The 15,534-nt window shown below is 43.8% G+C and overlaps 1 protein-coding gene across 12 annotated transcripts in view; it reads left to right on the forward strand.

Annotated features, from left to right (window-relative positions):
- LOC146406843 (uncharacterized) overlaps window positions 1–15,534 on the forward strand; it is a 103,532-nt gene that overhangs the window by 52,700 nt on the left and 35,298 nt on the right. For 6 of the 12 annotated variants that reach the window (XR_014815894.1, XR_014815887.1, XR_014815908.1 and 3 more), the window contains one exon: window positions 1,045–1,151. Coding sequence is in view for 3 of the 12 variants with exons in the window: in XM_084977149.1 (XP_084833275.1) it covers window positions 1,045–1,151 (107 nt within the window). In the remaining 9 variants the exon portion in view is untranslated. Of the gene's footprint in view, window positions 1–788; window positions 841–1,044; window positions 1,152–3,378; window positions 3,531–15,534 lie in introns of those variants that run through there. The other 6 variants (XR_014815912.1, XR_014815898.1, XR_014815910.1 and 3 more) reach the window with 3 other exon arrangements.

Genomic DNA, 15,534 nt, shown 5'->3' on the forward strand with positions numbered 1-15,534 from the left:
TAATTTTTAGGTGGTTTGCCTCATTTTTTGAGTGGCCAAATCTAACAGAATGGGCATCATGGTCAACCCTGAAATGGGGAAGAGAGGCCAACTTGTCTGGATGGTGGTAAAAGGCCATTCTCCAGCTATCAGAAGCTGTAATCACAAAATATTCCACCCCTCCCAGTGGTGTGGAACCCAAGTTAATCTCCCAAATCATTATATTCTAGGAACAACTCCACAGAAACAAGTAAGTCCACTAGCTCCCCCAATTAATCAGTTCAGGGCTCTTTACTACAAGGATCAGAAACCAGCTCTCGATAATTTAACATAAAATGGAATTAATTAATTAATAATTAATTTTCCCTTTTATGGCTGTACCTGCAATATATGGAAGTTCCCTGGTTAGGGGTCAAATTGGAGCTGCAGCTGCCACCTATGCCACAGCCACAGCAACACGGGTTTCTAGCCACATCTGTGACCTACACCACAGCTCGTGGCAATGCCAGATCCTCAATCCAGGGAGCAAGGCCAGGGATCAAACCCAAGTCCTCACGGATACTAGCTGGATTTGTTTCTGCTGCACCACAATGGGAACTCACTCAGGAGGGTGTTTTTAAACAGGAAATATGACAGCATGTTTGTCTGTTCATGGGAAGGATCCAGTGCTGAAAAGAAAGCAGAGTCAGAGAAGCTAAGTTTTTGAGTGGGTAGGAGAGGGTGGGATATCTTGTATGGGGAGGAAGTACAGGTCACTAGAGTAATGGAAAGAAACTGAAATAAAAGGAACAGATGCAGACAAACTGACTGACTAGGGGAGGCGGACACAGGAGGAATCAGAAAAGAACTTCTATTTCCTAGGTGAGGTACGAATAAGATCAGCCAGTAATTAAGAGGGGAAGCAGAGTGTTGCAGGTTTGAGAACAGGAGAAAAATAGATATAATGTTAATCCCATTTTAAAGTTTTTGGGGTTTTAGTCCTGATTTTTTCATATTCTATGATTAAAACAATCCCTTCAAATGGTTCACCAATGGGCAGAAATGATGTATCTTGTTTTATCTTAGGAATGAACTGAACTGCTGGTCCACAAGAACAGTTTTTCTATCAAAGGATACCATCAAATTCTGGAGAAGTTCTACAAATCATAATCTATTTCCCTTTTTCCAGAAAGGTAAGTGAAAATCTGCTTGTTCTAAGGTTAAAGTCCAGTTTGTACTATTTATTCTGACTAACCTTCTGAGAATGAGAAGGGCATGTTTTTAGAGCAAAGGGAAAATTTTGACCAATGGCCATGCACTGTGACAAGTGCTGCATTGAAAAGAAAACAAGGAGCCAGATCGGCTCTTCTAGAACTGGAATTGGTCTTCTCAAACTGGGAGAAACAAAGCAACCTTCCATGGATGTGTAAACAGCACCCATGATCCTGCCTGCCACGGAACCTGTGATGCTAGGCACTGTGGGTGTTGCAAACCCGATGTTTTGAAACTTGCCACCCACACTTGCCACCTCCCTGTACCCACTGCATTTCAACACTGGTCTAGTGAAGCAATGTTGATATTCCCCTGGCAGAAACTCCTTCCCAGAGGCTAGAGCATGAAGGCCGCCCTCCTTGTAGCAGCTCCCCTGCATAGTGATTTGCTGGTGTGGGGCGGACTTGCAAATTAATTTGATTTGAAAATTTATTTTCAGTACAGGATTTTGCCAGGCCATACAGGCTCTCTATATTGGCCCTTTCTCCCAATGTCATGCCTCTGATGCTGCTGGCTGAGAGCACCAATAGGAATATGGATTTGACTGTCAATGGTCTGTTCAGCCCGACTTCTTTCAGAGCTGATCTAATTTCTTTAGCGATCTGTGCCTGCAGAGGAATTGTGTTAATTTGTTAATTGAGTTAGAGCACTGCCAGAGCAGCAGTAGACCTTCCTTGGCTCTACCCTGGGTCTAATGGGGAAACGCTAACTGTAATGAAGCTGTACTGGTTGGGGAACAAATGAGAGCTGATGAATTACAGCCAGAACGTGACACTGATGAGAGGTGATCATTCCCAGCAGAGATGTACGTGGATCTCAGATCCGCAGTGCTCACAGAGTGGATCTGGGAGGGGGGAGATGGGTGGTCTCCCAGTGGTGCCTCCTGGAAGCTTTGACACACAGCAGGTAAGGTCCGGCTGAGAGGTGTGACTCAGCGCTCTGGCTCCAACCCTGGGACACACTTTCTTTTGCCCAGGAGAGCGGCTTAAATGCTATTCTCCATGACTCAGCGGTCAAGACCTCCTTGGGCAAGTTCCACTGTGGACCAGTGCTCTTAATCTAAATGCACAGGCCCCATTGGCCAGGCAGATGGAGAGGGCAGCTGTCACTTCCCAGGGAAGCCAGGCGATCCCCCTGGGTCAGCGGGGCAGGGTTTCCTGTGAGGAGACCACGTGTGAAATCCTTGGGAAGGCAAGGCATTCTGAGGATGTGAGTTATCACGGCAGAGCTCACCGAGGCTTCCCTGATTTGATATAAATAACTCTGCACTGGCAGCGAATGGGAAGACAGCCAAGTAGTAATGAATACTAGGACAAACAAACAGGCCTCCGGGATGCTGGCCCAACCACTCCAAACCACGCTTGGCAACAGGCTCAGAGGTGGTGGTGGGCGAAATCGCACCAACCACATGGCATTAATCCTCCTCAGTGGAGAGAGGCAGCTCTCTGGAGTAAGTCAAGCTCAGATAATTAGGAAAGGCTGTACCACATGGAACTGGAGCATTGACGTCAAGGAGCCCATCTGAAGCCTGCTAGTTCCCCTGATACGATATTCAAATATTAACCGACACATCGGGAGTTGTAAATTGGACACTTTCTATTTAGGAAGCCCTGGATTGAGAGGTAACAATGTGACAAGAGACAATTTCAGTGCCACCTCCTGACAACTAGAGCTTATAATTAAATGGAAATGCATGGAAAAAGGAGAAATAGGATGTAGTCTAGCAGCATTATATACTACCCAACAACTAACTCCTTTATACAATAGACTTTTAATTTTTGGCTGTGCCCATGGCATGTGGAAGTTTCTAGGCCAGACATAGAAACCTGCACCACAGCAGTGACAATGCTGGATCCTTAACCTGCTAGGCCACCAGGGAACTCTAACAAGACTTTCTATTGCATTGATGGGCTCACGTTAAGTAAGAAAAAAGGTTAGATGAACCCAGAGTGGGAACACTGGGGAACAAACCAATAAGGAAGGCAGAGCTGCCTGGAGCTTGGCTGCCAGGGTCAGTACTATAATGGTCAATCTAAGCTAAAGCCACAGTAAGAGGGGAAGGGGAGGGGAAATGGAGATTCTCAGGTTAGTCTGGATAGTGCCTTTGGCCCTCGGCAGAAACAAACCTGACTTCTCTTTTCATAAAAGCTTCCCCATCACAGGCTCTCAGGAGTTCCTCAAATTAAGATCAACCAAGGAGTTCAGAATCAAACAACATGAAAAATACAAGCAAAGAGGCCACCATGAGTGAAAATCAGCAGAAACTATGGATCACAGAATTAAATTGCCTATTCCTTTAGGTAATGAAATTAATCAGACACAAAATATATAAAATGATAATGTATCAAGTGCTTAAAGACTGAAAAAAGGAATCACAAAATAAGCAATAAGAGACTATAAAATGACCAGGAAGATTTTAGAAAAAAGAATTTGAAAAATTATGAATTATAAAAGTTAATAAAACACACCTTGATGAATAGGTAAAACAGAAAATTAGCATAGCTTAAGGGATCACTTTTATTTAATCCTTGAATATTTATTGAATATTTACCACAAGTCAATTACTGTTCTAGGCCAGGGAGGTATGTATAGCAGTGAACAAAATAGACAAAAGTCCTTGCACACCCACAGGTTACAAAATAGATAAAAGGAGTTCTCATTGTGGTACAGTGGAAATGAATCCAACTAGTATCATGAGGATGCGGGTTCAATCCCTGGCCTTGCTCAGTGGGTCAGGGTTCCAGCATTGCCATGAGCTGTGATGTAGTAGCAGACGTGGCTCAGATCCCGCGTTGCTGTGGCTGTGATATAGGCCAGCAACTGCAGCTCCAATTCGAACCCTAGCCTCTGAAATTCCATATGCTGGGGGTGGGGGGGTTGCCCTAAAAAGGAAAAAAAAAAAAAGATAACATAGCATAATCTTTTGAAAACCATAAATCAGGGGAAAAGGATAGAGAATGCCAGTTGTAGAGGAGTTTTTATTTTATGCCTTTTTTCTTTTTTTTTAAGGGCCACACCCATGGCATATGGAGATTCCCAGGCTAGGGGTCAAATCGGAGCTGCAGCTGTTGGCCTACACCACAGCTCACAGCAACACTGGATCCTTAACCCACTGAGTGAGGCCAGGGATCAAACCTGAGTCTTCATGGATACTAGTCAGATTCGTTTCCACTGAGCCACGCGGCGAACTCCTAGAACTGTATTTTAAATAGGAAGGACAGAAAAGTAAGGATTTGGGTAAAGATTTGAAAGAGATGAAGGAACAACCTATGAAAATACTGGGGGAATAGCATTTCAGGCAAAGGGAACAGTATGATGGCCCAGAGGTAGTCTGTACTTATAGAACTGCCATTGTATCACAGTTACTGTTTCATGCCTTCAACCAGGCATAAAGGACAAGGATGAGCCACAATCATCAAATGCAAAGCTGAATATATTGGTATATTTGACCTCCTGGAAAAGAGGTCAGTGTGGGTGGAAAGTGAGGTGGGGGTCTAAGAAGGGCAGGGCCTGGGGCTTTGCAGGACAGTAAAGCATCATGCTAGGTGGCAATGATACCTTAAAGGCCCGCATGAAGTCCATGGTTATGAATTTAAATTTGAATTTAACTGTAAAATGCAGCTCACAAGTAACCCTGAAGCTCCTTCCACCCCAGTTTGTCTGGCATTCTCTCTCTTGTGTCTGGAATCCTCTCCTCCCCCTAGTTCTTTGTCTTTGATGTTTTCCCTGACCTTTTCTGTCTGATTTATTTGCACACCTATCCTTCTTCCTATCTCAGTCTGTGCTTACAGAACTGCCATTGTATCACAGTTACTGTTTCATGCCTTCAACCAGGACATGGCTTAAGGACAAGGATGAGCCACAATCATCAAATGCAAAGTGCAATATATTGAAGTGCCCTCTATAAAATCCAAGATTATTGCAGGAAAGGGCTAAATGGTGACTGTTTGCAATAAGATTCTTTTGGCCCTGTTACCAGATTTGGCTTGCCTTTAATTTAAGTGCACTGCTGAATGTGCAATCAATATTTTAGTAATTACGTACAAATAGTTCTTGTTATAAATCAAAGTTGTTATTACTGCCTTAAGCTCTGGCTTTGGTAGCAAGTCTGTTCTCCTGGTGTCAGCTGCCTTGGTTGGCTCCCAGGACCCTTCTACGAAGCTGCATGTTGGGGTGGCTGGTTACGCAAGGCAGATACTGCTTCCCCAGCACAGCTAGAGAAAATCTTTAAGCAGCTCTGTCACCAGTGGGAGAATTAGGCTTCCACTCCTGAATGTAAGATTCTTGCCAGAAGGCTGGGGTGTTTTGTTCAGGCCACCATGACCTGCTACACAAAGCTCTCTAGGGAATTATGGGGACCTAAGGTCATTCGACTCACGAAAGCTCTGGCACACAAACTGCGGGGCAGAGCAGTCCCATCTTGACCTAAGAGGACTGGCCTTTTGTACCTATCATTGTACCCTGGTAGTTAGTCACACTGCTGCCAGTTCGGGAGATGGGGGGTAACCCCTGAGGCTGGGCAGCTCCCTGGTGCTCTAAGCACTTGGGGGACAGGTGTCTTGGCTGGTGAGGGGGGTCACCCACAGTCACCAATTCACACTTCCAGGAGATTCAAACTGGAAGATGGCTTAGCCAATAAAGGTAAGAAAGCATAAAAGTCTATCTGCCCCCACCCCCGCCTTTTCCTATGGGAACTAGGCTTAGTACAAACCAAGACAAAGGATTCTTTAAGGAGTGATGTCCTACCTATGCCAAGGAAATCTACATGGAGTCCGGGATTTCCATGAAAGTTCTTCCCAGTCAGATGGCTCAGCTTTATCTGAACTCATCCAAAGCATGACAATGCATACTTTTCCATCTTCATCAGGGGACCCTGATTCTGCCTTCCCAAGCATCTCTCTGAAGAGTATCCACAGCCCCCCATGGGGTTAGGAAAAGGGTCTAGGGTTTAGCCCCAAGTCCCCATAATCACCCCCATTTCCAGCCATGGTGATTTAAATTCCCTAACCTGTACCAGGTGAGCAAGAGGACACAGATAGAGCCGTGACCAAGAGTGACACCAGAGTAGGAAAGCTTATATCACCCCAGCACCCCCAGAACATGACCCAGTACTTCGTTGTTTAAGCAGGAAGCGCTGTTCTTCGACTCAACAGCTGAATCCATATCAGAAACACACACATACACAGAGGCTTTGATTTGACTTACAATCAAAAGGGAAAAATATTGCTCACCCCACCACTTACTCTGCATATTGCATCTGCCCTTACTGTCCACGAAGCCTTCGTTTTCAGCCCAGCACAGACATTCTAAGAGGGCTTATAACTACTCTTTCAAAGACCCATCAGTGTGTCCACAGCTCTACCATCTGCCTTCCTTCTTGTTCCAAAGCACATTCATGTACCTCCCCGGTTCCTTGTGACCTGGATCCGGGAAACCCCACTGGGCTTGCATCTCTTCTACACCTCATCACCTAGGTCACAGTGAGAAACTCTATTCCTGACTTAGGTTCAAAATAAATGAAAAACCCCAAACAGAAATTCTAATAAGAGATGAAAAGAGTTTATCAAAAGAACTAGTCATTTACCCCCTGGAGGTGTGAAAAGCTCAGTCTTGCTCTGAATCAGGGCACTGAATTTAAAAAAAAAAAAAAAAGGATGTGTTAAATACATATTTAAGTCTTACCTCAGACAGATGACTAATGAGTGTTAGACTGGGTTGTGTTTTTTTTTAAACCCACAGAGATAATTATTTACTCAATAAAATTTAAGCAGTTATCACTGCATTGGAGGCCGAGGGGAGTATTTTTCTCTCCCCACCCCTTCCCAGCTGTAGCTGACAAGAGTCAAGCCCTAGACAACATGATTATGAGTTTGCTCCCATAGTTTTGTGACAATTTATGCAGAGGAAATCCACGGGCCTCATCTCCTTTAACAGCTCTCTGAAGTTGTCCTTTACAAATGCTTTCCCCACTAGAACTATCATCCCTTATTTCTAACCGATTTGTTTTTTCCACTCCTCGGGAAGGGGGCTGTTCTTCAAGCTCACTATTTGGGAAGGGGCAACCAGCCAGCTATAAAATCCTTTTTCTTTTTCACTTGTGAGCTTTTCGGGGCTAGGAAGGTTCTGAACCATCCAAGAGAACCACTGGGCATCTGTCCAGTGGTCTGGGGGTGATCTGGATGCATCATGGGTTTTGAGGTCAGGAAATAGTAGGCGGACCCTGGCTTCTGCGGAATTGCAGCACACAGCTTGCCCATCCAGCAGGTAAGCTAACTAGAGCCCAAGGGAGGGGTGTTTCTGAAGCTGAGAGCTAGTTAGCAGTTCATAGCCAGTTAGTGGAAGAGCTGTCTAGATCCAGACCAGGTCATGGTCACTCCCTCGTGGGGCTCCCTACCGCTCTCCCCACCCCTGCACAATTGCAGTTTCCTGGGGAAGCTCCTGCTTTTCATGTGTTTCTATTGATGTTGCGCTTTCCAATGCCTTCAGACACCAGCCCCGACAGGTGGGAGCACAAGGAGGCCAGGTGATTGTCTCCTCTAGAATCGACCATCCACCAGAGGGATAGAAACAGTGCCATGGATATTGAAAGCATCATCAATGGGGACACTGCTTTATTGGAAAAGGTGTTTTTCTTTTCCAAAGGGGATAAAGGAGTATTGGCCGGCTGGTTATTTAAGTTTAGGGAAACATACAGCATAGGTTGCTGATGCTTTTCTGTTATTCTCCGTGATAATTGTAAATTAAGGATAAGGCATGGAGATTTGAGGATTTTTCTCCCTAAAGACAAAATATGGGTTGCAGCCAGGAGCTTGCGAGAAAAAAAAAAAAAAAAAAAAAAAAAGCTCCAGAGCTAGGGACTGAATCTGAGCTGAAGCTGCTGCTACTGCAGCAATACTGGATCTTTTAACCCACTACACCACAGTGGGAATTCCCCATTTTTATGTTTCGATGATTCTATTTCCAGCACCCTGTACCTACCATCTTTTTCAAGTCATTTGCTGAGCTCCTAAAGCTGCTGTGGGCTTTCAGCTTATATCCCACATCCCCGAGTCTCTGGAGCAGGCTGCTTAGGGCTGGGCTATACCTAGGGCAGCCTGCAACACGGATAGGTGCTGGCATCCACAGCTGCTTCATGAGCAAAACTGTGCCCCAGTCTGTAATCTCAGGATATTTATACCACTGTCTTGGTTTGGATTTCCTCTCTCCCAAGAGCAGAGCCTGAGTAAAGAACTGGGAACGGATATATCATTTGGCAAGTGGAATCATTCCTAAGGTTGCTGCAACAAATTACTACAAACTGAGTGGCTTAAAATAACTGAAATGTACTTTCTCACAGTTTTAGAGGCCACATGTCCAAACTCAAGGTGTTAGCAGAGCCATGCTCCCTCCGAAGGTTCTAGGGGAAAACCCTTCCTTGCCTCTTCCTGGCTCCTGGCAGCTGCGCACAATCCTTGGCGTCCCTGACTTGTGACTGCATCATGTGATCACCTTCTGCGCAGTTCTCTTAACAGGATACGCTCATTGGCTTTGGGGCCCACCTGAATTTAATCCTCTCCAGCTTACCTTAATTGCATCTGAGGTTCTGGGGGCACATGAAATTTCAACCTAGCACAGGGCTCAGGGATCCTTAATTCTGGAATTTCCTCATGTTGACAGGGACGCTAAGTTGAAGGGGTAGGGAGAATGGACCATGTGGACGAGGATAAAGAGCATAGCTGGTGCTCAGAGCACCTCGCTACTTACACCTACGGCTGAGAATTTCCCATGAACAATTTCTAATCAATCTGACTCAATCTTCAAGACTCAGTCCTCTGAGAAATGACAAATACTCTGAGAATTAATTTCTCAAGCTGTTATTCTCTAGCGGATTGAGTAGCACATTGGAATCATCTAACAGGGAATCTTACAAAGAACACCTGGCCCAAGAATCCTGCCCAGGGTGTGCAGTTGAGGGAAGGAGTACCCTGAAGATGAATCATTTCTTAGTACCACACTAGAGCTCCCGCAAATGTTTTCTCCATCTCAAGTGTGTAACTTCTGTTTCAAGCTGTGACTACCCACTTCCTGGCAATTCGTTGACCTTGGCACTTGTTTGGGGCCTGGGAGGAGGGGTGGGTGCAGAAGAGAGAGGAGGGAGGTAGACAGGGAGCAGCTGCCTGAAAGGGCAACCACCCACATTTCACTCACTTCGTATTGTCTAGAATAATGAGCCTAAAATCTGAAGCCAGGGATGGCAGATACAGTTGCAATTTTGTGAGAAAAGGTGTGACTGAGCAGAGTGCTGTGTTAGGAAAGATTCTGAGGTTGCATCTGCGTGCTCAGTGGGAAGAGAGCCGTGATAAAGTCATCGCCTGCCACAAACATCCCCAGGGACTCTCAGGCCGCGTGCAGAGAATCTGTCATCCCTGGTATATAGCTTCATTCGGAGCATTTCCTAAATATGCTGTTGCCAGACATAGGTAACAGATTTTTATGTCCTGATATAAAAATATACAAAGTTATGGAAACAAGCTATTTCTGTGCTAGCACTACTTTTTCATATTTCTAAAGACATCTTGATAATCAACACATAAGTCTTGTGATTTTTGAACCTAAATTCTCAGAGGCCAGGAGTTCCTGTCATGGCGCAGTGGTTAACGAATCCGACTGGGAACCATGGGGTTGCGGGTTCGATCCCTGGCCTTGCTCAGTGGGTTAACGATCCAGTGTTGCCGTGAGCTGTGGTGTAGGTTGCAGATGCGGCTTGGATCCCGCGTTGCTGTGGCTCTGGCGTAGGCTGGCAGCTACAGCTCCAATTCAACCCCTAGCCTGGGAACCTCCATATGCTGCGGGAGCAGCCCAAGAAATGGCAAAAAAGACAAAAAAAAAAAAAAATTCTCAGAGGCCAGGTCCTGCATCTGTTTATACTCCAGCCTTGAGTGCAGGCCAGGTATCCATTGTGTAAAGTGGATTACTGGCCTTAGGCCAGGCCTGGGCTAAGGTTGTTTGAGGGGTGGGTAGAGGAGTGAATAGGAAATTGAGGGTGGGAGTGTTGTCATCCCAGTTCTGCCCCTGAGGGCAGTTGCATGCACCATCAAAGGTAATTTCAACCCTTGGCATCTCAGTTTGCCCATCTCTAAAATGGGAATAAAGACTCCACCTCAATCTCGTGGCATGGGTTGGTGTGAGGCATACATGGAGCAGATGTGTAGGCTGGGAACAGAGCCGGAGCTATTGTTTAGAGATCATTCCTGCACAATGTGAGGGCAGTGCCATGACAAATAAAAACGTTTGCAGGAGAAGGGCACTGCCAAGGAAATCTGTCTTGGATTGTTAAAGAAAGACACCTGGAAGTCTCCAGGGCCCAACCGCTCTGAAGATGCCAAAGAAAGAAAGATGATAGTTTTAAAAGTCAGCAGTGCCTCCAAGACAGGGTACAAGGAACACTCTGATCGAGGTGGGACCAGGAGCTGACCTTTCCCCACATCAGAATCGTCTGCAGTGCCCAGGATGGGTGGCCATCTGACCTCATGGCCCACCCGGAGGACACTAAAAGGGACCTTAGAAATTACTCAGTCACTACTTGCAGAAACATGGATGGACCTAGAGATTATCATACTAAGTAAAGCAGAGTGAGAAAGACAAATCTCACTTATATGTGAAATCTAAAAAAATTACACAAATGAGGGGGGGCAGATAAATTAGGAGTTTGGGATTAATGGATATATACTACTATATTTAAAACAGATAAACAGCAAGGACCTACTGTATAGCACAGGGGCTTATATTTAATATCATTTTTTAGATTTGTTTTTTTCCATTTTTTAAAGTTTTATTGATAGTTTATTAAAGTTTTGATAGTTTATTGACAGTTGATTTACAATGTTGTGATAATTTCTGCCATACAACAAAGTGACATTTAAACACATACACAGGGAGTTCCCATTGTGGCACAGGGGAAATGAATCCTACTAGTATCCTTGAGGATGTGTGTTCAATCCCTGGCCTTCCTCAGTGGGTTAAAGGATCTGGCATTGCCGTGATCTGTGGTGTAGGTTGCAGATGTGGCTCAGATCCTGCATTGCTGTGGCTATGGCATAGGCCTGCAGTTGTAGCTCTGATTCAACCCCTAGCCTGAGAATGTCCATATGCTGGGGTGTGGCCCTAAAAAGCAAAAAAAAATAATAAATAAACAAATAAATAAATGTACACATATTTAATATCTTATAATAACCTATAACAGAAAAGAATCTAAAAATATATGATATGTAAAAATATACATGTGTGTGTATATATATAGGTATAACTGAATCACTTTGCTGTGATTATAAACTAACCTGAAACTAAAGTATCGTAAACTAATTATACTTCCATTTAAAAAATATATAATAAAAACAGAAAATGAATTAATTAAATGTTTGCTTGTGAGGAAGCATGAGGAAAAGCTGTTTTTGTCAGGATCCCAAATTAGTGGCTAAAAGGGGACAAGAACCCCACTTTCCAGATGCCAGGAAAAAGAGAATGTCCAGCAGACTGGAGGGAAGGCCATGTTCCCTGTGAAGTGCTGGCTTCGGGAGCCAGACCTTGAGGCTGAAGGAAGCAGCTGGACTCTGGCACCTGTGGGTCCTTTGCCAGGTAAAGGGGCAGTAACTTGAGCAGGAGAAAACCCACCTGTGGGACTTCCTTTTTAAATCTCTTTAATCCTGTGTAATGAGGCTAGCTTGGCAGTAAGAAGTCACGGGGTCGTGGGAGCAAAAGGGGCTGTTCCTGAGATCTACACCCCAGGGTTGAGCCCAGTGAATTTTCTGGTTCAAGGTTGTGAGTTAAAAGGAAGGCAGGTAGGAGCAGTCTGCCTGGTACCAGGAGGAGAGGAGGAAGCACTGCTTTCGGAGAACCGTAAAACGCCAGTAAAACCAGCTCAAAGTTGGTCTGTCTTTCATTATCACCACACACTGACAAGTCTAAATGTTAATAAGACATTCATATTCTTTTGCTGGTCTGAGTTCTAAACAATCGTGGTTACTGTGAAGTTTAATATTATATACTTGGGCCAAAATTAGCACATTCATGTTGTTTATACTTTAATAAATATTGCATGTGGAAGTTAATTTGGCTGTCAGGTGGAAAGGACTCACCACAGGCGTTTGTTTCCAAATAGGGCATGAGAAGTTACCAATGGGGGAGACTGTAGACAGGCACGAACCTGAGGGACTTCTATTTTCTGCTATTCTATGAACCACACAAAAATATTTGCAAACCGTTAGACTCTACTTTGAATAAGGCACGCAATGTTTTAAAATTGTTTCTTGAAAATCAGTGGCAAGAAAATGAGAGGAGCACTACTACCCACCCTCCCCACACCCCCCAAAAAAGTGAGGAAGTGGACAATTGCATAGAAAAGAGAATCAAATTCAAAGGAGAAATGTTCGGAGAAATGACCGAAGAGATCAATCTTACATTTGCCAGAGGAAATGAAAAGGGCAGTGTTTGACTCAAGAGGCACTTTGACCCCCTGCTGGACAAGTACTACTCAGTCACTTGAGACATCATTCCACCACTTTCTCTGACTTTTGCAGAAGAATATCTTAAAAGCCAAATACAGTAGAAATTTGTGATAAATTTCCTGGTGACAGGTTTCAGGGAACAATTTTCAACTGTGGAAACGTTTGAAAGCTGCTGCGACAAAAAAAAAAAAAAAAAAAAAAAAAAAACAACAACAACAAAAAACAACAAAAAAAAAAACCCCTGCAATGTTTTATTTGTTGCCAGCATGGAGAAAAAGGTTTTCGCCTTTTCTTTTTTTTTTTTTTTGCTTTTTAGGGACACACCCCGTGACATATGGAAGTTCCAGGCTACGGGTCAAATCAGAGCTGCCACTGCTAGCCTATGCCACAGCCACAGCAATGCAGGATCCAAGCCACGTCCAGGAACTACACCACAGCTCACAGCAACACTGGATCCTGAGCGAGGTTAGGGATCGAACCTACATCCTCATGGATTCTAATCAGGTTTGTTACTGCTGAGCCACGACGGGAACTCCCACTTTTTCTTTAAAAAAAACACCAACAAAAAACTACTAATTTAAAGCATTTTCTTTTTTCCTTTTTTTTTGGATAATGTACTATTTATTTACTTATTTATTTAACTGTCATGTCTATATATGTTAAGTTTAACAAAAGAAAAATGGCATTGTCTTCATTTCTTTCTCTGCCATTATAGATCTTTTTTTTTTTTTTTTTTTGGGTCTTTTTGCCTTTTCTAGGGCTGCTCCCGCGGCATATGGAGATTCCCAGGCTAGGGGATGAGTTGGAGCTGCAGCCGCCGGCCTACACCAGAGCCACAGCAAAGCTGGGATCTGAGCCGCGTCTGCGACCTACACCACAGCTCATGGCAATGCGGGATCCTTAACCCACTGAGCAAGGCCAGGGATCAAATCCACAACCTCATGGTTCCTAGTCAGATTCGTTAACCACTGTGCCACGAGGGGAACTCCTATAGATACTTCTTTAATTTCATGATTATTACTAAAACTAACTATTTTGTATGGCAGGGGAATTTTTTTTCTTTTTTTTTTTTTAACCCCAAGCTCCTGATCCCTCCAACTCCCTCCCTCTCCTCCCAGGTGGCCACAAGTCTATTCTCCAAGTCCATGGTTTTCTTTTCTGTGGAAAGGTTCATTTGTGCTGTATGTTGGATTCCAGTTACAAGTGATATCATATGGTATTTGTCTTTGTCTTTCTGGCTTATTTCACTCAGTATGAGAGTCTCTAGTTCCATCCATGTTGCTGCAAATGGCATTATGTTGTTCTTTTTATGGCTGAGTAGTATTCCATTGTGTATATATACTACATCTTCCTAATCCATCTGTCATGGACATTTAGGTTGTTTCCATGTCTTGGCTATTGTGAATAGTGCTGCAGTGAACATGCAGGTGCATGTGTCTTTGTCAAGGAAAGTTTTGTCTGGATATATGCCCAAGAGCGGGATTGCAGGGTCATATGGAAGTTCTATATATAGATTTCTAAGGTATCTCGAAACTGTTCTCCATAGTGGCTGTACCAGCTTACATTCCCATCAACAGTGGAGGAGGGTTCCCTTTTCTCCACAGCCCCTCCAGCACTTGTTATTTGTGGACTTATGAATGATGGCCATTCTGACTGGTGTGAGGTGGTATCTCATGGTAGTTTTGATTTGCATTTCTCTTATAACCAGGGATGTTGAGCATTTTTTCATGTGTTTGCTGGCCATCTGTATATCTTCCTTGGAGAACAGTCTATTTAGGTCTTTTGCCCATTTTTCTCTTGGGTGGTTGGCTTTTTTGCTGTTGAGTTGTATAAGTTGCTTGTATATCCTAGAGATTAAGCCCTTGTCCATTGCATCATTTGAAACTATTTTCTCCCATTCTGTAAGTTGTCTGTTTTCTTTTTGGTTTCCTTTGCTGTGCAAAAGCTTTTCAGTTTGATGAGGTCCCATTGGTTTATTTTTGGTCTTATTTCTGTTGCCTTGGGAGCCTGACCTGAGGAAATGTTCATGAAGTTGATGTCAGAGAGTGTTTTGCCTATGTTCTCTTTGAGGAGTTTGATGGTGTCTTGTGTTATATTTAAGTCTTTCAGCCATTTTGAGTTTATTTTTGTGCATGGCGTGAGGGTGTGTTCTAATTTCATTGCTTTGCATGCAGCTGTCCAGGTTTCCCAGCAATGCTTGCTGAACAGACTTTCTTTTTCCCATTTTATGCTCTTGCCTCCTTTGTCAAAGTTTAATTGACCGTAGGTGTCAGGGTTTATTTCTGGGTTCTCTGTTCTGTTCCATTGGTCTTTCTGTCTGTTTTGATACCAGTACCACACTGTTTTGATGACTGTGGCTTTGTAGTATTGCTTGAAGTCTGGGAGAGTTATGCCCCCTGCCTGGTTTTTGTTTCTCAGGATTGTTTTGGCAATTCTGGGTCTTTTGTGGTTCCATATAAATGTTTGGATTGTTTGTTCTAGTTCTGTGGAAACTGTCCTGGGTAATTGGATAGGGATTGCATTGACTCTGTAGATTGCTTTGGGTAGCATGGCCATTTTTACAATGTTGATTTTTCCAATCCATGAACATGGAATATCTTTCCATTTCTTCACATCTTCTTTAACTTCTTTGATTAATGTTTTCTAGTTCTCTGCATATAAGTCCTTTACCTCCTTGGTCAGGTGTATTCCGAGGTATTTGATTTTGTGAGGTGCAATTTTAAAAGGTATTGTATTTCTGTATTCCTTTCCTAATATTTCATTGTTGGTATATAGAAATGTGACTGATTTCTGAATGTTAATCCTATATCCTGCTACTTTG

Source organism: Sus scrofa, chromosome 1 (genome assembly GCF_054392235.1).
Source record: "Sus scrofa isolate SSC_HxYL_T2T_F1_AM1 chromosome 1, Sscrofa_HxYL_maternal_Yorkshire_Landrace_v2.0, whole genome shotgun sequence".
Classification (NCBI taxonomy): domain Eukaryota; kingdom Metazoa; phylum Chordata; class Mammalia; order Artiodactyla; family Suidae; genus Sus; species Sus scrofa.